Source organism: Bufo bufo, chromosome 11 (assembly GCF_905171765.1).
Source record: "Bufo bufo chromosome 11, aBufBuf1.1, whole genome shotgun sequence".
NCBI lineage: Eukaryota > Metazoa > Chordata > Amphibia > Anura > Bufonidae > Bufo > Bufo bufo.
In genome coordinates this window covers 74902814-74930011 of record NC_053399.1, presented here as the reverse complement: position 1 = coordinate 74930011, position 27198 = coordinate 74902814, and the positions used below count along the sequence as shown (strand labels likewise).

The 27198-nt window shown below is 47.3% G+C and overlaps 1 protein-coding gene across 1 annotated transcript in view; it reads right to left on the bottom strand.

Annotated features, from left to right (window-relative positions):
• The window catches only part of LOC120981622 (NACHT, LRR and PYD domains-containing protein 3-like), a 3400916-nt gene that overhangs the window by 129129 nt on the left and 3244589 nt on the right, over positions 1-27198 (bottom strand). The window contains exons 13-14 of the mRNA XM_040411191.1: positions 7686-7856; positions 6969-7139 (exon numbers count right to left, since the gene is read on the bottom strand). Of these exons, the coding sequence (XP_040267125.1) occupies positions 6969-7139; positions 7686-7856 (342 nt within the window). The remainder of the gene's footprint in view (positions 1-6968; positions 7140-7685; positions 7857-27198) is intronic.

Below are 27198 nucleotides of genomic sequence, written 5' to 3'. Positions count from 1 at the left end.
GATCAGCGCCCCCCAGTACCCCAGTTACAAGAGAAACTACGGCCCTTGTCACTCATTTTATATTGTGATGCTCCTGATATATATATATATGTCTAACCCAATTCTCTTATAGCCAAAGAAGAGAAACCGCAAGAATGGGGTAATGGTACTGTGTATGCTCTTTTTATATTTTTTCTTTATTTTTTTATATCAGGTGATATATCATCGTGGCACAGTGCAGGAAGAAGAAGGTCAGTGTGTGTGATGTCTGAGGACAAGCTGAACCGCAGCAGCCATTTTGGAGAGTTATCCAAACTCCATACTTAGTTCCATGTACCAGCCCATAGAAGGGAAAATATTATAGAAGAACCAGGGAACTCTGAGAGGGAATGAGAATATTGACAAAGGAAGGTAACTGTCGTTTATAAGACTCCAGCCTCCTTTGCATCAGGTGGAGAGATTCTGAGCTACAAGCTACCCACCATAATTAAAGACAAAAAGGCCATTTGTCAGAATATCGTATCCCTAGAAGAGGATACAGAAGTATAGGATTATACAGTACAGCAGAGATAGTTAATCCCTCCAACCTGGAGAAATAAGAGAGAGAATGACTGATTATCATAGAGGACTATGCCTTATGCAACTTCTGGGAACTAATGCGAATCCCTGTAAAAGCTGCCTTGATGTAAATGACTTTTGCATACATTGATGACCTGTGGATCTGCTTCAGTAAAGTAGTGGGAGTTCGTTAAAAGCTCTAGTCTCCTTATGCTATATCAAACCCTGGAGGATTTTGTGCTCTCTTCCCATCCACTGTGCGCCAGACCAGGGAGGCATCTGCTCACCGTGAGTACATGAACTATTACACCCATCGGTCCACCATAGCCTCACGTGTTTCCCCTGTGGTTTTGGAAGCATTACAGGTGCAATTACTCTGCCTTTTTGATGGAAAGAGGATAATGCTACAGAATTTACAGTATCCATTGGAAGTGCAATTACTCCGCCTTTGAAAGAAGGGGAATTCTATAGTATGTACCATCTCTGTATCTAGCCAGCTAAGACCTGTCCTAGGTTGCTAGTATAGCTTATATGTGTATACAGCTAAGGCTACTTTCACACTTGCGTTTGGGGTTCCGCTTGTGAGTTCCGTTTGAAGTCTCTCACAAGCGGCCCCGAACGGATCCGTACATCCCCAATGCATTCTGAGTGGATAAGGATCCGCTCAGAATGCATCAGTATGGCTCCGTTTCGCCTCCGTTCTGCTCAGGAGGCGGACACCCGAACGCTGCTTGCAGCATTTTAGTGTCCGCCTGGCCGTGCGGAGCCAAACTGATCCGTCCAGACTTACAATGTAAGTCAATGGGGACGGATCCGTTTGACGTTGACACAATATGGTGCAATTTCAAACGGATCCGTCTGACTAACAATTAGACTTAGATTTTTTTCTAAAATATAATGCAGACGGATCCGTTCTGAACGGATACCATCGTTTGCATTATAGGTGCGGATCCGTCTGTGCAGATACCAGACGGATCCGCTCCGAACGCAAGTGTGAAAGTAGCCTTAACCTGCCAATAGCCTTAATACAGTTCCTATGTTTATGTGTTAAAGACAAAAGCATAGTTATTTACTGTGACATCATGCTTTGGATGTCATATAACTGTTATATTTTGTGTTTATAGAAGCAGAAAAAGATAATATGCCTTTAAAATTCATTTTGTGATGTAAGGTAAGCTCAGTGACACAGCAGAAACAACAGAAAGTATAGTGTTAATCTGTTGTTGCTGGGCAGAAGTCTAGACCAATCACAGCCAGCTTCTCACATAGCAAGAGTTTTCACCAATTACAGCCAGCCTCACACACAGTATGTCTGGGAATTCCCCCAGCTCCTGCTGCTAGAATCATTATTCACCAGAGACAGGAGCTGAAGAGACATTCACTCCACTGAGAGCTGAGTTTTATGGGAACAAGAGGCCAATATAGGTATTTAAAACAGTTATATAATGTTCATATTGTTAGTATTGTGTTTAGAACTGTATACTGAACTAGATATATATGTGTTTACTTACAGTTCTACCAATTGCAACCATACAAATTGCATACAAGAAAAAGGCAGCAGTCGAGGCTCACCTGGTCACGGTCTGAAATGGAGGCACGGATAATCGCCAGGAACTCGGCGATAATGGAAATATAAGAAAAAAGGAAATCCAGCTTCCAGACGACCTTATAAATGCTTTAATGAAAAAATGTGCTAAAATCCGGACATGTACACCAGGTCTACGCGTTTCAGATCAATAAATTCAGATCCTTACTCATGACAACATGATAGTGTAAGACACTGGCCTTAAATAAGAGGCAGGTCAAGCATATCAGGTGGACACAATCAACACATAGCTCCACCTCAAACACATAAAAACATATGTTAAAAGTAGAAGGAAAAGAGGAAAAGCTTCAAAGGATACAAAGAAAGTGTACCACGGTCAATAATAGAATATAAGATCATGTCTGCGATTAAGACCTATTGGTACACAAGTACCCATAGTAAAGATCCAATATGATTCTCTGTTTAAAAGAACTCTCCTATGATCACCTCCACGTTTAGGAAATTTGACCCTTTCCACTCCTTGCACCACAAGGCTACTGATATCACCTGCATGACAAGCCGCATAATGTGAACTGACCGCAGAAACATTTCGGGTCAGCGCATGTGGAATGTCAGAAATATGACGGCGAATTCTAGTTTTGAGGCTGTTAGAAGTGCAGCCTATATACTGTAGGCGGCATGTTATGCAGGTGATACAGTATGACATGCCGCCTACAGTATACAGGCTGCACTTCAAGTGTTCACTAACAGCCTCAAAACTGACATTCCACATGTGATGACCCGAAATGTTTCTACGGTCAGTTCACATTATGATCATAGGAGAGTTCTTTTAAACCGAGAATCATATTGGATCTTTACTATGGGTACTTGTGTACCAATAGGTCTTAATCGCAGACATGATCTTATATTGCATTATTGACCGTGGTACACTTTCTTTGTATCCTTTGAAGCTTTTCCTCTTTTCCTTCTACTTTTAGCATATGTTTTATGTGTTTGAGGTGGAGCTATGTGTTGATTGTGTCCACCTGATATGCTTGACCTGCCTCTTATTTAAGGCCAGTGCCTTACACTATCATGTTCTCATGAGTAAGGATCTGAATTTATTGATCTGAAACGCGTAGACCTGGTGTACATGTCCGGATTTTAGCACGTTTTTTCATTAAAGCATTTATATGGTCGTCTGGAAGCTGGATTTCCTTTTTTCTTATATATACAAATTGCATACAACCATACCAGATCATACTCAACCAATCTGCAAATAGTCACTGCTAACTGCATACTGCAAGTAGAACTATTAGTTAGACCTCAGATATACCTCTTAGAGAGATCATAAAGTGCTTGAATAACTTAAAGTGACAGTACAGATACTGAAGAGAAAAATATATCCACCATTTTGTGTTGAATGACAAGATTGAACAGTTGAACCACCATCTTATGCATACCGCCATTTTGTGATATCTTTTTAACACGTCTTTTGTACATGCACTATCTGCTACGGAGACGGCAGTGTTATATATATAGAAAAGTTGAAGTTAATAAAAAAGTTATTTGAAGCATTTGGTGTGCTCTTTAAACCTACTGTTTCCATAGAACGGCGCTATAGGAATTACAGAGTAATAGACTGGTTAGACTAAAAGTCAGAGATATCAAAATTCTTCTAATGCCACAGCACGAAAGGCACTTCATACTGCTGCGCCTGCCACAGTCTCGAATGATAGTGCAAGTGCTCTACCTAAGGAAGGGGTCGTCTTCTGCCCCCCTGACTCCAGCCGGATCAACACCTTTGGTGTGTGGCCCCTTGGGGAGGGATGCTACACTGGAAACAGAGGGGACTTGTTACTGCTACAGGATGGACAGCATCCTAGTCGTAAGTGGCTAGCGGTAGGGCAAGTACGCCGCCTATCCATTGCTCCACTGGCTCTGCTGTAGCTGTAGAGAGGACACAGTGTAAGCTTGAACGTGGGGCACTACAAGCACTAAGATAAAAAGCTGGACACATCCTCTTATAGGGCGATGAAAACTAAGTCCAAATTTGGAGTGGAGCTCCAAGGGTTAATAATAATAATAGCTGTGGGAATTGCATACAGCCCAAAACATGTCAACCCTTTTAAGAGTGATAAGTAATTTTTCTTTCCCCCCCCCCAGCCACAGAAGCACTGAGGCAAGGAAGGGGTTAATTATATTGGGGGAGGAGCTCAGTGGGCCGAATATATGGGCGCAAAAGTCTCACCTCTGAAGGTATAATCCCCGCCCCCAAACACTCACGGAGAACACGGCCTAGTAGGCCGCAGAGCCAGGGCCTCGTGCACCAGTTGGGCTGACCGGAAGAACTTCTGGCTGAGAGCGCTGCGTCTGGAGGCAGCGGCAGTGTCCGGGAAATCTTGCACCCCAAACAGAGAAGACCGGGAACGGGTGTACTGACGCCCCATCAGAGAAAGTAGCGGCCGCCCCAGGAGACCTGCCCGGAGTACCGCGGGCCTGGAGATTCGATGTGGGAGTAGGCCGCAGAGAAGCCCAGGACCGGGGACAACGATAAGGAAGAAGGGCCCTGGAATAGTGCGCCATGTGCACCGGAGATTCCCAGCCAAACCTCCCCCACCCCACCTTCCCCCCTCCCGACAGGAGAAAACGCCTGGAGGGCACAAGTCCTCTATGGGGAAAAGGTAACTTGAGAAGGGGAGGGTGTTGAAAGGAGGGGACACTTTTGGGGGCAAGAATACTCATCTGTCTGGGGTCTTCTGGCTCCAGCCGGATCACCACCTTTGGTGTGCGGCCCCTTGGTGAGGGACGCTACACCGGAACAGAGGGGACTTGTGGTGGGTGGCCGTGGTGATCCGAAGGCTGGCGGGATGCAGAGGTTTTTACAGGAACCTCTGGTCCTCCTTTACTTCCGGAGAACGGGAAGGAGCAGGGAGTTTGGGTGACCCCCTGGTCTCCCGTTTCCTGGGTGGGAGTGCAGGCCACTTTTAGAGACTGCTTGAAATTCCCGCTAGAAGAAAAGAAAAATCAAAAAAGGAAAAAAATCAGCAGACCTGCAAAGCAGGGAGGTCTGCCTCCTTCAGACACTAAGCTAAAACTGATTAGCTCAGTATCTGCAGGAGGGATATACAGTGGCGGAAATAATTATTTGACCCCTCACTGATTTTGTAAGTTTGTCCAATGACAAAGAAATGAAAAGTCTCAGAACAGTATCATTTCAATGGTAGGTTTATTGTAACAGTGGCAGATAGCACATCAAAAGGAAAATCGAAAAAATAACTTTAAATAAAAGATAGCAACTGATTTGCATTTCATTGAGTGAAATAAGTATTTGAACCCCTACCAACCATTAAGAGTTCTGGCTCCCACAGAGTGGTTAGACACTTCTACTCAATTAGTCACCCTCATTAAGGACACCTGTCTTAACTAGTCACCTGTATAAAAGACACCTGTCCACAGAATCAATCAATCAAGCAGACTCCAAACTCTCCAACATGGGAAAGACCAAAGAGCTGTCCAAGGATGTCAGCGACAAAATTGTAGACCTGCACAAGGCTGGAATGGGCTACAAAACCATTAGCAAGAAGCTGGGAGAGAAGGTGACAACTGTTGGTGCGATTGTTCGAAAATGGAAGGAGCACAAAATGACCATCAATCGACCTCGCTCTGGGGCTCCACGCAAGATCTCACCTCGTGGGGTGTCAATGGTTCTGAGAAAGGTGAAAAAGCATCCTAGAACTACACGGGAGGAGTTAGTTAATGACCTCAAATTAGCAGGGACCACAGTCACCAAGAAAACCATTGGAAACACATTACACCGCAATGGATTAAAATCCTGCAGGGCTCGCAAGGTCCCCCTGCTCAGGAAGGCACATGTGCAGGCCCGTCTGAAGTTTGCCAATGAACACCTGAATGATTCAGAGAGTGACTGGGAGAAGGTGCTGTGGTCTGATGAGACCAAAATAGAGCTCTTTGGCATTAACTCAACTCGCTGTGTTTGGAGGAAGAAAAATGCTGCCTATGACCCCCAAAACACCGTCCCCACCGTCAAGCATGGGGGTGGAAACATTTTGCTTTGGGGGTGTTTTTCTGCTAAGGGCACAGGACAACTTATTCGCATAAACGGGAAAATGGACGGAGCCATGTATCGTGAAATCCTGAGCGACAACCTCCTTCCCTCTGCCAGGAAACTGAAAATGGGTCGTGGATGGGTGTTCCAGCACGACAATGACCCAAAACATACAGCAAAGGCAACAAAGGAGTGGCTCAAGAAGAAGCACATTAAGGTCATGGAGTGGCCTAGTCAGTCTCCGGACCTTAATCCAATCGAAAACCTATGGAGGGAGCTCAAGCTCAGAGTTGCACAGAGACAGCCTCGAAACCTTAGGGATTTAGAGATGATCTGCAAAGAGGAGTGGACCAACATTCCTCCTAAAATGTGCGCAAACTTGGTCATCAATTACAAGAAACGTTTGACCTCTGTGCTTGCAAACAAGGGTTTTTCCACCAAGTATTAAGTCTTTTTTTGTTAGAGGGTTCAAATACTTATTTCACTCAATGAAATGCAAATCAGTTGCTATCTTTTATTTAAAGTTATTTTTTTCGATTTTCCTTTTGATGTGCTATCTGCCACTGTTACAATAAACCTACCATTGAAATGATACTGTTCTGAGACTTTTCATTTCTTTGTCATTGGACAAACTTACAAAATCAGTGAGGGGTCAAATAATTATTTCCGCCACTGTAGCTGAGAGAAGGAGCTAACACTTTCTTTGCTTAGTGTCGCCTCCGAGTGGCAATAGCTATACCCAAGGTCAAGCCTGTGTCCCCCAATGATACGGATGAGAAATCCATGTATATCTTGTGCCCCAAATGTCTCAGTCCTGTACACATCTCTTATACTCACTGTAATTTCTCTATCCTGCAGGCCAGACTGGACAGAGCCTCCGACAAGTCACTGAAGTGAGGACCAGACAGACGGTTACCAGACAGGTCAAGTTTCTTCAGGGACTGGTTAGTCCTTATTACAGATGCCAACTGGATGCAGGAAGTGTCTGGTAGATCATTATTAGCCAAACTGTAAGAATAAGAAGATGAGATGTGGGTGAGGCGTCCACAGAGCGTTAGTATAAAATCTGTAGATAAACAAGCTGGGGTAACTAGAGATGATGGTGAAGTCCACTCTGTTCTCCGGAGCGAACAGAAACTTTAACTGATAAGTCTTTGTGACAAACAAACAGCAATACTTGGTAGCCTGCCACTCAGCAACACTAACTATCGGCAGGTTTGATCTCAGTTTCTAGTATTTAGGAGCCAATCTTATATTGAGGTGCGTGCACAATTTGTCTTACCGACCCGGGTCTGCTCTGTCTCCGCTGATGATTCTGAACCGAAACAAGCGGTCTTTGAAACAAATATGAGGTACCACAGAATGGGTAATTTGTTCCTCGAGAAAAAACTATAAGGGGCAGTATACTTGAGTAAAACTTCACTTTTAATTCTTATATAGGAGATAAAAAGGCCCCTACAGACAGACAAACAAGTAAGACGTGCGCACCCTCAGCATGATATAAAGAGAGGATACTGACGGCTACACATCTCTGTACACATCTCTTATACTCACTGTAATGTCTCTATCCTGCAGGCCGGACTGGACAGAGCCTCCATCAAGTCACTGAAGTGAGGACCAGACAGACGGTTACCAGACAGGTCAAGTTTCTTCAGGGACTGGTTATTCCTTATTAGCAAAGCCAACTGGATGCAGGAAGTGTCTGGTAGATCATTATTAGCCAAACTGTAAGAATAAGAAGATGAGATGTGGGTGAGGGGTCCACAGAGCGTTAGTATAAAATCTGTAGATTGTGACTATGGAGAGAAAATGTCCCCGTCTTTCTCCACCATCTATTGTGGCCCTAAGTCTGTGGCCCTTATTCTCCGCCCTTCACCATCTATTGTGGCCCTCAGTCTGTGGGCCCTGTGTCCTCCATTCTCCTTTCCCTACCATCTATTGTGGCCCTCAGTGTGTGGCTCCTGTGGCCTCCATTCTCTTTCCTCCACCATCTGTTGTGGTCCCTGTGTCCTCCATTCTCCTACCTCCACCATCTATTGTGGCCCTCAGTCTCTGGCCTCCACTCTCCTTCTTCCACCATTGTTAAAATCATTTTCTTTACCAAGGAAGGATCACGATGTCATCTGAATTTAAGGTTAAAGGAGGTACAGTATTTTCTCTCTCCAAACACACTGTATGGAGGTTCAGCAGAATGTCTGAGGTATTTTATCAGAGTTGAGTTTATACAGACAATTCTTAAGGCATAGTGAACTGGTTTAGACTAGTTTTAACAATATCTCCACAGTTAGAGAGGCATATGAAAAAAGTTACAGACATTGGAGGCAATCCATCAAAAATTGTCTGAAAACAAGATCTGTTCCAGATGTCCACTCTTATGCTTTGTCTCTTGTTTCAGGGTAGCAATGATCTCTGCCTCTGGGACCTCTGACCTTTTAATTGCATAGACCAAGGCCCTGCACTTACCTCAAGTAATTACAATAAATTATATTATAGAAGACACAGAGTAAATTTTAAACTTCCCCAACAACCATCTATTGTGGCCCTCAGTCTGTGGCCCCCATTACCCTTCTTCCACATCTATTGTGGCCCTCAGTCTGTGTCCCCCATTCTCCTTCCTCTACCATATATTGTGGCCCTCAGTCTGTGGCTCCTGTGGCCTCTATTCTCCTTCCTCCACCATCTATTGTGGTCCCTGTGGCCTCCATTCGCCTTCCTCCACCATCTATTGTGGCCCTCAGTCTCTGGCCTGCACTCTCCTTCTTCCACCATCTATTGTGCCCCTCAGTCTCCTTCCTCCACCATCTATTGTGGCCCTCAGTCTCCTTCATCCACCATCTATTGTGGCCCCTGTGTCCCCCGTTCTCCTCCTCACATTACTACAGGACACATGTGGCTCTGCCCTCGCTCAGTCAGTTATTTGGGGGATGGATTATTAGTAGACATAACACTACAATCAGGGTGTCTCTGGATTCTGCTGGTATTATTACTTATTGATAACGAGCAGTAATCGTCTCCATTCTGAGTATATTACAGCCGGGGTCATCAGTAATAATACCGCCATACAGCTGTAATGTAGCACAGGCAGAGATGAGAGCTCTATGGCGGTAAGGGCTCATGTACATATTACAGCTCTGTATAACCTGGGAGTTGCTCAGACCCATAATCCGCCCCATAGAAGCAGATGTGTCCTTCCTGTCCCTCCAGATGTCTCTCAGAACATATATATAGAAATCTGCAGCACCCGCCAGTTGAATGGACAGAATCCGGTTACTTTATTTGTACCAGCAGCATACAGACAGCGACGTTTCAACCATCTCTGGTCTTTCTCAAGCAGTAAAAAAACAAAAAACAATGTGCCTTAAATAATGAATTTGTGGGTGTGTGCATACCTCCCCCATAAAGGATACCAAAATCACATCACATATAATTCACTTATACATAGTGTACAACCCATGTACTTTTTCATAGGTCATATTGCACCATAAATATTACCTCATATTTCACCCTGTGTATTATATAAGAGTAGAATTACTGGTGGTAGAGATCCATGTGAACTTCTGCGCTGCACTCGTACCCCAAGTGCGCGCCAATGTCCGACGTACTCCATAGCCAACAGTGCATGCGCTGAACCAACGTGCGCATAGGAGAGAGATCGTGTGGCAGCCAATAAGAAGAAAGGTACCTGTGACGTTCGCTGTTGCTAAGGGGAGGAAGCGGAGCCAAAAGTAAGGGGAGCGCTCCCCGCCCGCAGCACCAATCAGGGGAACAGGCACTAGTGACATCTATTGTTGCTGAGGTAAAGGGGCGATCCCAAAGAAAGTAGAATCGCTCCTCCTCCGCAGCAGCTCATCACTTAAATATATTCAACAGCTAACAACAGACATGGGGTTTATTAGAGGACCAGAATAATGGCCTGAGTATATTAGAAAGGGGTGCTCAATAGGCTGGTGTCGTTGTTCAGGCGACCCCCAGTCATAACATTAACCCCCACATTGAGCAATGCCCCCTACAAGGACATGGTCAACATTTAGTTGACCATCAGTCCTTAAATGAGGGGTCACAGCCACCATACATACATCCCCCATGTGGGTAGTGCGGACCGCAAAAAGATCATAAGCATATCCACAAATACATAGGGTAATAGGGTTGCATGAAAATGCCCCCTGACCAATCATTATTTAAATAACAGTCCAGTCACAGGACATATGACAGCTCCTCTATTTGGAGGCACAATGCAGGTTCTGATGAGGTCAGTTCTAGAACACTTACCTGTGTGTTTTACGGGGAGGGGGTCACTGCAACCATTATGTGTTATACAGGGGGGGGGGCAGGTATTACTGATAGCGCTGCTCTTCTCAGACATGACGGTGCTCCAGATGACGACCACAATGTTCGCCAGTGCGACTTAGGTTCGTAAATGACGACAAGTCTTTATTGTTGCCATTTGTGACCAGACCTGTCACCATTCTTCGTTTTTTTTTTTTAAAATGCCTTCACCTAGCCAGGGTTGCCAACTGTCTGTAAATTTACAGTCCACAAAACACGGGTGTGTTCTTTTGCCGCCCGTAGCATCCAGCATAAAAATAAAAAAAAAACAGTAAAATCTATGCCCCGAACTCTGAAGTCTGCACTGCGCATGCGTGCACAGTGCAGTGAGATGGGGGTCAATGCTGTGCTGGAGGAAAGTAGAGCAGTGACGGAGGTCAGGAGGAGGAGTCCCACCAGGCACCAATCAAAGCGCAGCTATCTTTCAGCCTGCTGTGTTCCTGCGCCGCGCGGTCAGAGAGAACAGAGAGACTCGAGTGGAACTTGTGCTGTGTCCTGAAACACTCTGCTAGACACTAATTGTATTTAATTAAAATGTGCTCGCAGGGCCGGCGCCACCCATAAACAGAGTAGGCCACTGCGTAGAGCGCCACTCTTGCTGGGAGTGCCGGCGCTTTGGGGTCTGGCCGCCAGTAGCGTTGCGAGGTGGGTGCTGGCCGCACCACGTGACAGCAGTCTGATGGGGTGTCACCCGCTGGACCCAAGTTCCCAACACCACTAGCACCCGCCCCCTTGCACTTGTGTTGCTGATCTGATCCTGTACTTGCCGGCTGCGCGGGCATGAGTTCAGTCACTTCGGTGCTCAATCCCACGAGACCCGTGACCTCCAGGACTGTACAGGATCAGCGACACAAGTACGAGGGCGGGGGGGGGGGGGGGCAAACTACATAATGAAGGGTAGTCTGGGGGCAAAATTAACTTGTGTGGGGGCAAAATTACTTAGTGGGGGGCAAATTACATAATGGAGGGCAGTGTGGGGGCAAAATTACTTAGTGTGGGGGCAAATTACTTAGTGGGGGCAAATTACATAATAGAGGGCAGTGTGGGGGCAAACAACATAATGTGGGGCAGTGTGTGGGGCAAATTATTGTGAGGCAGTGTGGGGGGCAAATTACATATCGTGGGGCAGTGTGGGGGGAAAATTACTTAATGTGAGGCAGTGTGGGGGGCAAATTACTTAATGTGGGGCAGTGTGGGGGCAAATTATATAATATTAGGCAGTGTGGGGCAAATTACTTAATGTGAGGCAGTGTGGGGGGGAAATTGCATAATGTGGGGCAGTGTGGGGGGCAAATTGCATAATGTGGGGCAAATTACTTAATGGGGGGCAGTGTGGGGGCAAATTACATAATGTGAGGCAGTGTGGGGGGCAAATTACATAATTTGAAGCAGTGTGGGGGCAAATTACCTAATGTGGGGCAGTGTAGGGGGCAAATCACATAATGTGGGGCAGTGTGGGGGCAAATTACATAATGTGAGGCAGTGTGTGGGGCAAATTACTTAATTTGAGGCTGTGTGGGGAGCATATTACTTAATGTGGTGCAGTGTAGGGGTCAGCATTACTAATAAGGGCATTCTAGAAGAGAATTACTATTGGTGGGACTATGAGGAGCACTATTACTATGGCGGCACTATTATTTCTGCAGGATAGTATTTGTGGTATTGGGGCCAGGGCACAGCGAGCAGCATGATAACACTGTGGGGACTCCAAGTGTCTGGACCGAAGTGTCTGGACCGAAATGAGGGCGGCTGAGAGAAGTGTCTGGACCGAAATGAGAAGATGATTACAGAGAAGATCTACATTGGAGGAGATGTTACCTGGAGGCCTTGGATGTGAGAGGTATGTGCTGCTGTATATGTGCAATGCTGCTATTTTATGTTTGGCATATGAGAAAATGTTTACAATTAAAATGTTTCAATTAAATGTTCTATTTTACTATTTTTATTATTTGGTCGAAAGGCTGATTGTGGGGAGGGAGGATTGTAACGGGACTACTGTAGAATATCTAAAATTAGCTGGTCAAGTAAAATGTTGCATGCAACAATCATTAAATAGGTGGACAACAAAAAAGGGGCGGGTCAAGGGGGATGGTCAATGGGCGGAGTCAAGGGGGGTGGCAAAATTAGCTTTTGCCTAGGGTGGGAAAAATCCTTGCACCAGCCCTGTGTGCTCGTGCCTGAGTTCCCACAAAGTTGCACAGGGAGGGGGAGGTCACAACAAACCTCATACCTCCTAACTTTTAAAAAGAAGGAAGAGGGACACTATTTGGCCACGCCTCTAACTCAGCCCAAAACATAACTAAACACCTAATCCCACCAAATCCCCTAAATGCACCCACATGGTAATTATTCCCCCACCCCACAGTATTTATGTGAGCATTGTGCCCCCTTCACAGATTATGCCCACCAGCTGTGCCCCCTCAGAAATATGCACAGAACTGTGCCCCTTCAGAAATATGCCCAGCTGTGCCCCCTCATAAATATGCCCAGCTGTGCCCCCTCATAGTAATATGCCCAGCTGTGCCCCCTCATAGTAATATGGCCAGGACTGTGCCCCTCATAGTAATATGCCCAGCTGTGCCCCCTCATAGTAACATAGTAACATAGTACATAAGGCCGAAAAAAGAGATTTGTCCATCCAGTTCGACCTGTCATCCTGCAAGTTGATCCAGAGGAAGGCAAAAAAAAAAAAAACCCTGTGAGGTAGAAGCCAATTTTCCTCACTTTAGGGGAATAAAAAATTCTTTCCCGACTCCAATCAGGCAATCAGAATAACTCCCTGGATCAACGACCCCTCTCTAGTAGCTATAGCCTGTAATATTATTACACTCCAGAAATACATCCAGGCCCCTCTTGAATTCCTTTATTGTACTCACCATCACCACCTCCTCAGGCAGAGAGTTCCATAGTCTCACTGCTCTTACCGTAAAGAATCCTCTTCTATGTTTGTGTACAAACCTTCTTGCCTCCAGACGCAGAGGATGTCCCCTCTTCACAGTTACAGTCCTGGGGATAAATAGATGATGGGAGAGATCTCTGTACTGACCCCTGATATATTTATACATAGTTATTAGATCTCCCCTCAGTTGTCTTTTTTCTAAAGTGAATAACCCTTATTTTGATAATCTTTCAGGGTACTGTAGTTGCCCCATTCCAGTTATTACTTTAGTTGCCCTCCTCTGGACCCTCTCCAGCTCTGCTATGTCTGCCTTGTTCACAGGAGCCCAGAACTGTACACAGTACTCCATGTGTGGTCTGACTAATGATTTGTAAAGTGGTAGGACTATGTTCTTATCATGGGCATCTATGCCCCTTCTGATGCAACCCATTATCTTATTGGCCTTGGTAGCAGCTGCCTGACACTGTTTTTTGTAGCTTAGTTTGCTGTTTATTAAAATTCCTAGATCCTTTTCCATGTCAGTGTTACCAAGTGTTTTACCATTGTAAACTTTGGGGGTCGTTAAGCTCCGCGAGACAAGTGCGTAAAACCGTGTCAGTAAAGCAAAGGGTCTTTATTGGTGACCAAACAAAACAAAATAAAGCTTTTCTTCAGCATCCAAAACGTCACAACAAAAGTCCTGCTAGTTTCCAGCATAAATTAGGAAAAAGTCTTTCTTCAGAAAAACAACCAAAAGAAAGGCACATACGTTTTTAGTAGAAGTCCTCCAGACCTTCCCTGCAGACACAGCTTCACTTCCAATCTACTCAAAAGTCCTCTCTGAGCAGCTAGCAGACTTCCATCTTGTCCTCACAGGTGCACTCTCCCAACTCACTCACCCCCTCCAGCATCACTTCCTGCTTTAATGGGTGGTTGTCTGTGAGATCTTAACCCCTTGTGCGCTGGCTTCCAGGGTTTAGGAGTGGAGGCTTCATCCCACCCAAATAACACTTTGGAGCCTCCAAAATTCCAGGCCCCAAACTACTTTACTAAGATAGAGAAGACTGCGAGCCAGTCCTCTCTGAATTAGCGCCTGCCTGGAACTTTTCACCCACTTTTTGGGTGACCCCCTGAACCTTCTACCTCTATTTAAATGGACCATAGTCCAAACAGTGGTGCCGTATAGCACCCGTCCAGGACCTACCCCCGGTGTCCTGTACATATCCCCCCCCTCTGCCTCAACGCGGAGGTGTTGGAGGCAACAGTAGACACCATACAATGGACTCGGGAGAGGGCATCGGCATTCTGATGCTGTCTCCCGGGTCTGTGCTCTACCATGAAATTGAACTCCTGGAGAGAAAGGAACCACCTTGTTACCCTGGCATTGGTGTGTTTATTCTGTCTCATCCAGGTAAGCGGAGCATGGTCTGACACCAAGCGGAACTTTCTGCCCAGGAGGAAATATCGCAGGGAGTCTAGAGCCCACTTGATGGCCAGACACTCCCGCTCCACCACCGCATAGTTTCTTTCAGCTGCCGTCAGCTTCCTACTAAGAAAGACCACAGGGTGCTCCTCCCCATTGATTTCCTGAGACAGGACCGCTCCTAACCCTTCGCTTGAAGCATCTGTCTGTACTACAAAATCTTTTGTAAAATCTGGAGCTACAAGCACCGGATCTTGGCACAAAGCTGTCTTAAGCATTTGAAAAGCCGTCTCGGCCTCGGCGTTCCACTTTATCATCACTGACTTTCTGCCTCTGGTCAGGTCGGTCAGTGGTGCAGCAACAGTGGCAAAGTTGGGGACAAACCTCCTATAATAGCCAACTATGCCCAAAAACGCTCTGACCTGCTTCTTGGTTAGGGGACGGGGCCAGTCCTGTATGGCCTCCACCTTACTCATTTGGGGCTTTACCAGCTCTCTACCCACAATATACCCTAGGTATTTTACTTCCTCCATCCCAATGGCACACTTCTCGGGGTTGATGGTGAACCCTGCTCTTCTTAAGGAGTCTACGACTGCCTGAACCCGGGGAAGGTGGGACTCCCAATCAGTGCTGAAGATGACTATGTCATCTAGGTAGACAGAAGCGTACCGTTGGTGTGGACGCAGAGTTTTGTCCATGGCCCTTTGGAACGTGGCCGGGGCTGAGTGTAGACCAAATGGCATCCTCTTATATTGGAAGTGGCCTTCTGGGGTAGAGAAGGCTGTCTTCTCCCTGGCTTCCTTAGTCAGGGGAATCTGCCAGTACCCTTTTGTGAGGTCTAGCGTGGTAATGTACCTGGCAGGCCCCAACCTTTCAATTAGCTCATCTACTCGTGGCATGGGATATGCGTCGAACTTGGAGACTTCATTAAGCTTTCTGAAGTCGTTGCAGAAGCGGAGGGTGCCGTTGGGCTTGGGTACCAACACAATTGGACTTGACCATTCGCTCTGCGACTCTTCAATGACTCCAAGCTCGAACATTCTTTTAACCTCTTCGGACACTGCCACCCTATGAGCTTCTGGGATACGGTAAGGCTTTAACCTGACTTTTACATTGGGCTCGGTCACAATGTCATGCTCGATGACGTTGGTGCGACCGGGCAACTCTGAAAACATATCTCTATTTTTTTGTAGAAACTCTTTTGTTTGCTGGGTTTGAGGTCTAGTCAGGGTAGAAGCAACCTGCACCAAGTCGATCCCTGCATGGTCCCCTGACTGTACCCCTACTACCGCTGACACTTGTTCTCTGTCTCTCCAGGGTTTCAACAAATTGATGTGATAGATCTGGTATGGTTTTCTTTTCCCTGGCTGGTGTACCTTGTAGTCCACCTCACCGAATTTCTCTACTACCTCAAATGGGCCCTGCCATTTGGCCAAGAATTTGCTCTCTACCGTGGGTATTAGAACAGCCACCCGGTCTCCTACTTGGAACTGTCTAATTTTTGCCGACCTGTTATACACTCTTCTTTGGGCATCCTGGGCCTTCTGCATATGCTCCTTCACCAGTGGCATCACCTTAGCCACCCTCTCTCGCATTTGAGAGATATGCTCTACCACCGTTTTGTGTGGTGAGGACTCACTTTCCCATGTCTCTTTTACCAGATCAAGTAACCCCCGGGGCCTTCGTCCATACACTAATTCAAATGGCGAAAAACCTGTGGATGCTTGCGGGACCTCCCGGATAGCAAATAACAGGGCAGGGAGTAACATATCCCAATCCTTCCCATCTTTCTGGACTACTCTTCTCAACATGGATTTTAAGGTTTTATTGAATCTTTCGACTAGGCCATCGGTCTGTGGGTGGTAGACAGACGTCCGCAACTGCTTAATTTGAAACAATTTGCACAAGTCCGCCATTACCTTTGACATAAAAGGGGTACCCTGGTCTGTCAGGATCTCTTTGGGGAACCCAGTTCGTGAGAACATTTGAAACAACTCCCTGGCGATGGCCTTAGAGGAGGCTTTCCTCAAAGGGACAGCTTCTGGATACCTAGTTGCGTAATCTAGGATGACCAATATGTATTGGTGGCCCCGTGCCGACTTTACCAGGGGTCCCACCAGATCCATAGCGATCCGTTCAAACGGGACTTCGATAATCGGCAAGGGCACCAGAGGGTTTCTATAGTGTGGCACTGGGGCGGTTAACTGGCAAATGGGACAAGACGCACAGTATCTTTTAACCTCGGCCTTCAACCCTGGCCAGTAAAACCGGTCGTTTATCCTGGCCTCTGTTTTCTCCGCCCCCAGGTGTCCTCCCAGTGCATCGTTGTGGGCTAGATCGAGGAGCATCCGCCTATACGGTTGGGGAACCAGCAACTGCTCTACAGTTTCCCCTCGGCTCTCAGCCACTCGATACAGTAAGTCCCCCTTCAACGCAAAGTGAGGGAACCTCTGGTCTGCATCTGGCATTTGTGGGACCCCATCAACAACAGAAACCTGCTCTCGAGCATTGACCAAGGCAGGGTCCCGTAATTGGGCGGTACCAAATGCACCTCTGGACACGTCTAGATCTGGATGTACTGGCCTTGAGGATGTTTCCCCTTCATCCTCCTCAACTGGGGAGAGCTCCTCGTCATCCTCCCCCAGCATGACTTGTAATGGGAAGACCTCCCCCACCTCAGAGATCAACCCGGGTTTAAGACCTGGGTCAGGGGCATTATCCTCCACATTAGCATTCCCTGCGACTTCATTATCAATGGTAGGTATTTCTATATCAGAGGGGTGTATTTCAGCTCCGGACCCCTCGGACCCTGTCCCTTCCAGGCCCAGTGCCCCCAGTTCCCCTGGTGGTGCCATTTGCACCTCGTTCCATAGTTCCAGAAATAGTGGACAGTCCCGCCCCACTATGATGTCATGAATTAAACTGTTTACCACCCCGACCTCCTGTGTAACTGAGGCATGGCCATAAGAGACAGTCACCGGAACCAAGGGGTACTCCTTGGTATCCCCATGAATGCATACCACCCGAAGAGTTTTAGTCACTGGTCTAAGCCTCCCAAGTACCCTGGCATGTACTAATGTTACCATGCTACCGGAGTCCAGTAGGGCCCTGGCAGGAAGGTGGTTCACCCACACTTCACACTCAAACCGTCCTGCAGCCAGGTCAAGATGAGTGGTACACACACTTCGCACATAGAAGGAGCTTCTCCGACCAGTTCCGCACTCCATAGGCTCCTCCTGCAGTGGGCATTGTGCCCGGGTATGCCCCCAGGACCGACATCGCCAACATTGTATGTCTCCCATCTTTGGTACAGGAACCGACCTCCGTGGTTCTAGGGCAGATGGTGTAAACCTGCGGACGCCAACATCTGGCAAGGCTTCTCTCCTCAGGTTGGTGGCTGGTCTGGGTGTCCTTGGCGTGGGTTCTCGACGCTTGGCAGGCCCAAGCAGGTCCTCCACCACGGTATACCGTTCAACCAGCTCGATCAGCATTGGTAGGGTTTCCATGGCTTACCCAGCGCTGTAGGTCATCTTGTAGGGACCGTAGGTACCGGTCCATCACCACTCGTTCCACCATTTGTGGACCTGACAACTTTTCTGGCTGCAGCCATTTTTTAACTAACTGAATTAGTTCATGCATCTGGGACCTGGGTGGTTGGTCCGATTTGTACCGCCAGCGATGCACCCTCTGAGCCCGGACAGCTGTGGTCACTCCCAGGCGGGCCAGGATTTCAGCTTTTAGACGTTCATAGTCTTTGATGTGCTCAGCTGGGAGGTCAAAATAGGCCTTTTGCGGGTCACCAGTGAGAAAAGGCGATATAATGCCGGCCCATTGGTCCCGGGGCCACGCTTCTCTCTCTGCTATCCTTTCAAAGGTGGTAAGAAAGGCTTCCACGTCATCGCTGGGTGTTAGTTTCTGCAAAAAATGGGTGGCTCTAACAGACACTGGGTTGCTAACGGCAACGACCGCTTGCGCTTGTCCCTGAGCCAGCTGCTGTACGGCCTCCTGCAAGGCAGCCACCTGTGCTTGAGTGGACTCCTGCTGGGCCGTAAACTGGGCGGATAGCAGCCGTGTATTTTCCTGCTGCGCAGCTATAGCCTGTGCCAGGGCCTGCTGCTGCTGAGCCATCGCTTCCTCATGGCGACGGTTTGACTCTGCTGACGCTTGCTGCTGGGCCACAGTGGCTTGCTGCTGGGTCACAGTGGCTTGTGCCAAAGCCTTAACGACCTCCTCCATGCCTTTGTCTGCTGTTTGTAACGCCTGGGCTGACTTCACCCAAGACATGCCATAAGTATACTGTCTCTTTAAATGTCAGTTTTAAACGTTTTTTTTGCGCCTGCAAATGCACTTTGCCTGCATCCTCCCCCAGTTGTAAACTTTGGGGGTCTTTAAGCTCCGCGAGACAAGTGCGTAAAACCGTGTCAGTAAAGCAAAGGGTCTTTATTGGTGACCAAACAAAACAAAATAAAGCTTTTCTTCAGCATCCAAAACGTCACAACAAAAGTCCTGCTTGTTTCCAGCATAAATTAGGAAAAAGTCTTTCTTCAGAAAAACAACCAAAAGAAAGGCACATACGTTTTTAGTAGAAGTCCTCCAGACCTTCCCTGCAGACACAGCTTCACTTCCAATCTACTCAAAAGTCCTCTCTGAGCAGCTAGCAGACTTCCATCTTGTCCTCACAGGTGCACTCTCCCAACTCACTCACCCCCTCCAGCATCACTTCCTGCTTTAATGGGTGGTTGTCTGTGAGATCTTAACCCCTTGTGCGCTGGCTTCCAGGGTTTAGGAGTGGAGGCTTCATCCCACCCAAATAACACTTTGGAGCCTCCAAAATTCCAGGCCCCAAACTACTTTACTAAGATAGAGAAGACTGCGAGCCAGTCCTCTCTGAATTAGCGCCTGCCTGGAACTTTTCACCCACTTTTTGGGTGACCCCCTGAACCTTCTACCTCTATTTAAATGGACCATAGTCCAAACAGTGGTGCCGTATAGCACCCGTCCAGGACCCACCCCCGGTGTCCTGTACACCATTTAGTATGTACGGGTGACTTGCACTATTCCTTCCCATGTACATAACCTTACATTTGTCAGTGTTAAACCTCATCTGCCACTTATCTGCCCAAGCCTCCAGTCTATCCAGATCCCTCTGTAGTAGTATACTGTCCTCTTCTGTGTTAATTACTTTACACAGTTTAGTGTCATCTGCGAAAATTGATATTTTACTATGCAAGCCTTCCACAAGATCATTAATAAATATATTGAAGAGAATAGGGCCCAATACTGACCCCTGAGGTACTCCACTAGTGACAGTGACCCAATCTGAGTGTGTACCACTAATAACCACCCTCTGTTTTCTATCATTGAGCCAGTTACTTACCCACATACAGACGTTTTCTCCCAGTCCGAGCATTTTCATTTTATATACTAACCTTTTATGTGGTACAGTGTCAAATGCTTTGGAGAAGTCCAGATATACGACATCCATTGATTCGCCGCTGTCAAGTCTAGAACTTACCTCCTCATAGAAACTGATTAAATTAGTTTGGCATGACCGATCCCTCACGAAGCCATGCTGATATGGCGTTATTTGCTTATTTCCGTTGAGATGCTCTAACATAGCATCTGTCAGAAAACCTTCAAACAGTTTACCCACAACAGATGTTAAACTTACCGGCCTATAGTTTCCAGGCTCTGTTTTTGGACCCTTTTTGAATATTGGCACCACATTTGCCATGCGCCAATCCTGTGGGACATTCCCTGTCAGTATAGAGTCCGCAAATATCAGAAATAAGGGTCTGGCTATGACATTACTTAATTCCCTTAGGATACGGGGGTGTATGCCATCCGGTCCTGGCGATTTGTCTATTTTAATCTTTTTAAGTCGCGGTTGTACTTCTTCCTGGGTCAGACAGAACACTTTTAATGGAGAAATTACTTTTCCATTCTGCATTTCATCTGACAGTTTATTTTCCTCAGTGAATACATTGGAGAAAAAAATATTTAACAGCTTTGCTTTCTCCTCGTCGCTCTCTGCGACTCGCCCCTCATTACTCTTTAAAGGGCCGACACCTTCAGATTTATACTTTTTAATATTTATATAATTGAACATTTTAGGGTTAGTTTTACTCTCTTTGGCAATTAATCTCTTGGTCTCTAGTTTGGCCGCTTTTATTTGTTTTTTTACATGTTCTATTTTTTCCTTATAGTTTTTCAGTGCTTCCGTGCTACCCTCCTGTTTTAGTGTTATATATGCTTTCTTTTTGTCACTCATAGTATTATGCCCAGCTGTGCCCCCTTTATATTAATATGCCCAGCTGTGCCCCCTCATAGTAATATGTCCAACTGTGCCCCATCACAGTAATATGCCCAGGACTGTTCCCTCCCAAGAAATCTGTCCAGCTATGCCCCCTCATAGTAATATGCCCAGCTGTGTCCCCTCATAGTAATATGCCCAGCTGTGCCCCCTCAGAAATATGCCCAGGACTTTGCCCCTTCACAGAAAGTAAAAAAAACAACTTTTCAGCAGCAGGATCCACATTGGCTGCGCTGGTATGCAGTAAGATTCAATAGCAGTCAAACATGGAGGGGGGAAAAGGATTAAATGTTTTAGTTGAAGGTAATATAAGGTTTCTGTGGATGGTGGCTCATATCTGCGTTGTAAGGAGGTGACTGCAGCCACGCCTTTGGTGGTCCAAAGTGTCCTGTCCCAGGGGAAATAATGTTTTTTTATAAGTGGTGGAAAAGGCAGGTGAGGAGAAAATAACTGAGCTGTTTTTGACCGCGTCTCAAATTTTGAGAGAATGTTTAACCCATTTTCGTCCACCTTAGATATATATGCGTAGGTGGTTGAGACTTTAATTATGGGGCCCACTGACGTGAGCAGCAGGCACCATAGCTGCCGGGTGCCTGCTAATGCATTGGAGAAAAGCAATCTAATGATGGCTTGCTGTAGTTTCCTAGAGGAACTATAAAAAGAAGTGTTAAAAAGAATAATAAAAAGGTTTAAATGTATAAGAAAAAGAAAAATTGAAATCACCACCCCCTTTCCCCAAAATTAAAATAAAAGTACATCATGGGTATCGCCTCGTGTGAAAACGCCGTAGTATTAAAATGTAAAAATATTTATTCCATATGGCAAGCATATGGATCATTAATAGAGGGTCATTAAGAGACCAGGAAAAATTGGGGGGGTTTAGACAGGAGGGATAAAGAGGAAACAGACATGGGACTATGGTGCAGAGTATAAAATAGAATAAAATCCATGTATAACTTGTGCCCCACATGTCTCAGTCCAGAAAGGCCGTACCAGTGTAGCGGTTATTCTCCACTAATAGTTTCCTATCCACCCTTGCTACCCAGGGTACACTTCTACAGCGCACTGACTAAATTCCCTTACTCTATGACCTATCGCAGATTAGCACCGGTGCCACTCACAGTTCTGCAGGTTCTTCTTGGTCTGGTACATGACGGAAGGTGCAGTCTGGCTCCAGATTCAGTCGCTTGCTTGTCCCAGCGTGGTCTTTCTTTCTCTATGGTTGGATTGCAGCAGGTGCAGGCATCCACCTAGTTCAGCTCTGACGGGAGGAATACATCTTGTCACTGGTCTCTGAATGGCACAATCTCACTCCTCTGGAACACACTTTGCAGTCTCTGGTATTCTGTTCCACAGCTGACAGGAAGAAATCACTTTTATAGTCCCTTTCTGTTATATCTCCCAGCAGGCAGACTCTCTCTCTCTCCAGACAGACGCACCCCCCAGCACAGCCCGGAAGAAACTTTATTGTCTTCCTTCAGCTTGTCCTTTTCCTTTTTACAAGACACAGCAGCCTCTTGTGGCTGGAGGAGGACATAACAGCCTCTGTGCAGCATAATCACCAGAAATGTCAGTGCAATGTAACTTGGTGAATATAAGGCTGACTCTTACATGCCTCCCCACTTAAAGGTGGCCGTCCTTGGCCTTGCTAGGTATGGGGCAGGAGGTGTCCTCTGAAAAAGTGCAGGATCTTCGGACCGGCATGGCCGTAGCATATTCCTATGTAGAGTCCGTGAAGCAAACTCCTCATTTTCAACCTGCACTTCATAGACCGGACCATTAGGGTACACTCTCTTGATCACTTTGTATGGCTGCAACTCCCAACGCTCACTCAACTTGCCTCTGGGACGTTTCTCTCGTAACAGTACCGGTCCCCAGGCTGCAGTGGAACCTCCTGGACTGGATGACGGTCCGTATGAGCTCTCTCCTGTAACCGCTGACCTGCCAACCGGCGAATGGTCTGGAGTCGCTGACGGTGTTCTTTTACCCATGAGGTGGTTGATCGTTCCATTAGGTCTTCTGGCTGTTCTAGGTTCAATTCAACAATTCCCGACCAGCTCTCCCAAACAGCAACATGTACGGGGTGTAACCGGTGGTGGTGCGGACCCGATTATTGTAGGCCCAGACTAATTCCGGCAGGTAGTCCGGCCAGTGTGCCCTCTTGTCTTCCTCTAGCATCCTCAGCATTTGAAGTAGCATCCGGTTGAAGCGCTCACAGGTCCCATTTCCTTGGGGATGATAGGGGGTCAACCTGGATTTTTCAATACCATACAGTCGGTGTAGCTCCTCCATCACTTGAAAGCACACCCCTTGATCTGAGTGGATCCACTTTGGACACCTGTAGACCCAGATGAAGTCCTGACAGATAGCGCGTGCTGCGGACTCAGATGTCTGGTCCCGAGTAGGGGTGACTACTGCAAACTTGGAGAAGTGGTCAATCATGACCAGGCAGTACTGTGGACCTCTTGATGATTGTCCCACAAGGAGGTAGTCTATCATCAATACTTCCAGCGGTTCTTTGGTCTGTATGGACCGTAGGGGTGCCCTCTGTTCCGTGCTTTTAGTGAGTTCACACATTCAACACTGTCGGCAAACTTCCTCAACCGTGGCCTCCAGTCGCGGATAATATACATAACACTGCAGCCACTGGTAAGTCTTGGCTGGCCCGAAGTGAGCTCCGAATTCATGGGCTTCTTTGGCTATCTCCCGTGCCACGCTTCTGGGTATTACCAATTGCCACCTCGCCTCTAGGTCATTGGGCTGTTGCCAATTGCTGTACAGAACAGCTTCGTGCACTTCCAGTCTGTTTCATTGATGTAGAACGGACTTTATCTCGGCATCCAGATCAGTCATTACTTCTCTGTTGGGTTTCCTTCACTGGGTTACCCAGCTTTTCATCTGCCGCAGTCCAACATCTTCATCCTGTAATTGGCCCCAGTCCTCATTAGTTTTCCCCAATGCCTTTGGTAACTTACGAGCCTCCCCACTTGTCTGGGCCGCTGGATGGAACTGTGGAGTTTCATCCTCTTCCTTTTGTTCATTGATATCCCCTACTGGAGTTTCAAAAGTAACCCTTGACAGACCATCAGCATTAGTGTTCTCTGTAGCGGAACGGTAGCAAATTAAGAAGTCATGCTTTGCAAGGCGAGCTGCCCAGCGTTGCTCCCATGCTCCCAACTTGGCAGTATCCAGATGGGCCAGGGGATTGTTATCAGTTCGTACGAAGATCTTAGCCCCTGCCAGATATCCCGCAAATTTCTCTGTCATAGCCCACACCAGGGCAAGGAGTTCCAGCCGCAAGAAACCGTAGTTGTTGGGGTTTCACTCTGTATCTCGCAAGGATCTACTGGCATAGGTGATCACTCTTTCATGTCCATCTTGTACCTGATACAGGACTGACCCAAGTCTGTAGAGGCTGATAAGAGGAATGGTTTATCGAAGTCTGTATAAACTAAGACGGGGGCCGATGTCAGGGCTTCTTTCAGGGCCTGGAAGGCCTCCTCCTGCTTCTGTCCCCAGGGAATACTTTGGCCCTTGGGCCTCCCAGCCGTTCTCAACAACTCATTCAAAGGGCCAGCTATCTTTGCGTAGTCTTTGATGAACCGCCGGTAGTACCCGGTCACTCCAAGGAAGGCCTTCAACTCCCGCAGCGTTCTGGGCACTAGCCATTGCCGTATTGCAGCCACTTTGTCTTGGGACGGCAGCACTCCATTTTGGGACACCCTATAGCCCAAGTACTCGATCTCCCTCTTGAAGAGATTACACTTCCTTGGAATTTACCTTCAGGCCATGGGATCGCAGTCGCTCGAGTACCTGCCCTAGCCGATTCAGGTGTTCTTGAAAAGTAGCGGAGTATACAATGATATTGTTCAGGTATATCAGGGTGGCTTCAAAATTCAGGTCTCCAAGGCATCTCTCCATCAGCCGCTGGAAGGTCCCCGGGGCATTAGTCAGCCCGAATGGCATCCTGTTGAATTCAAATTGTTCCATGGGGAGTATGAATGCTGTCTTTGCCTTGTCCTGCTCAGCAACTGGCACTTGCCAGTACCCGCTTGCTAGGTCCAGGGTGGAGAAGTATTTGGCTTGCCCTAGAGCCGTAAGAGACTCCTCGATGCGTGGCAGAGGATAGGAGTCTTGCGCGGTGCACGCATTCAACCGCCGGTAATCCACACAAAATCAAATAGTGCCATCCTTTTTCTTGACAAGCACCACTGGGGCTGCCCAAGGGCTCTGGCTACCCCACACCACTCCGGAATCTATCATCTGTTTCAACAGCGTTTTCACTTCCTGGTACAACTTGGGCGGAATCTGCCGATATCTCTCCCGAATTGGTGGAGTGTCCCCCGTCGATATCTCATGTGTGATAGCATCCGTGCAGCCAAAGTCATCGGCGTGACGGGCAAATGCAGCCTGATTCTCCCACAGCATGGTTTCAACTGCTCGCCGTTGGTCTGAACTGAGAGCTTTCACATCTATTTCCATCTGGTCCTAGATGGTTCTCCCATTCCATTCTGGGGTCGGCGCCTCTTCTATGCTGGCAGTAACTGCCAGGGTCCAAACAGCATCACCTACCAGAGCTAGAGTCACTTCTCTCCGACTCAGTACTTCTCCCCGATGTAGGTACACACGAGCCAGTTCTACTCCCGGGGTCAAGAATACTTCTAGATGTCTTATATTCCCAACTCTTATGGGATGTCGTCCATTCTGGACCACTGCCAGTGTCCAGGTAACCAAGCTCCCCTAGGCCCACCGGTTCAATGATCACCTTCATACCTTCAAGGTTGCGGAAAGTCCCCACGGGCAGTGTCAGTACAGTCTCCCGGTCCGGAGAGAGGGTAAGGGTAGCTCTTCCGGCACTCGGATAGTACCCACGGACTGATGTGCTGGGACACTCTTCTGTGTCCCACAGAATTGGATCAACCGCTGAAAGGCTTTATGGGTGGTTTTGTGCGGAGTGGCTTGTTTCCAATAACCTGGTCCCCGTTTAGTGAACATGATCTGGTCCAATTCTCGCAGAATATTCATGCGCATTATCACTGGTACATCCTCTTTGTACATCTCGGGGACCAGCAGGATACCTTTTCTCCCCACTTCTTGTCCACATAGCCGTACATTCATCCACACGACTCCCGTGACAGGGATCTGTTGTTGATTGGCCGCTGTAACCCGGACCAATGTCTCTCGCTCTGGCTTGGCCAGCGCTTGGAAGTAACGGTAGAAGAGAGACTCAGGCATAGTCATCACCTGTGACCCAGTATCCACTAAACAGTTGACCGGAATACCTTCAAATTCAGCTCATATGGTGGGACACCCTGCGACCAGGTGTTCGGAATCATGCTGGGTAACTTGGCTCTCCACCTCCCCCACAGTACGCCGCACTACTGCGGGGGCCGGAAGTATAACGGCAGCTCTGAAGAAGTGTCCATAATTTCCACACCGCCAACACTGTGCCTCTTGACGGCCTTCTCTCTGTCTGCGTGCGGGGGTTGCCCTTAAGACTTGATTGACTGGCCTCCGTGGAGGATATTAAAGAACTTGGTGAGAAGGTAATTAAGGTGAGGATATTCTGGTGTAGGAGCCCATGGGGTCGCCTGATAAGTTTGTTGTTGGGCCTGGTAGGCAGCCTCAGGGGTATAGCATGACTCCATCTGTTGTCCAAGTGCGTCAACTTTTCATGCATAGCACTCAGGGAGCTCTGTAAGTCTTGTACCACTCTGACTAGGACCTCTTCATTCTTTGTAATCCTGAGGGGTGTGACGGTCTTGGTCCGTATCACTCCGGAAGCATAACTTTCTTCTTTGCTCAGTGCCACAGCCTCTGCTAATATTTGTCTAAAGGTTAGTGTAGGGTCCACCCTGATTCGTTCCTGCAGGGCCTGTTTCAGGGGAGTGCTGTAGAGTCCCAGAATGAATTGTTACCGCAGTATTCGGTCTACAGTTCCCATGGCAGTTACTCCGTCTGCCTCTTTTTTCTGTACCTTGGCCAATACTTCCTGCAGCGCCATTGCATATTGTGAGACCCCTTCGTCCTCCCGCTGAATCCGGTAGAATAACTTTGCCCGGAGGTGCCCTGCACTAGCTGTTTCACCATATATCTCTTCCAGGAATCTCCTTTAACATATTGAGCG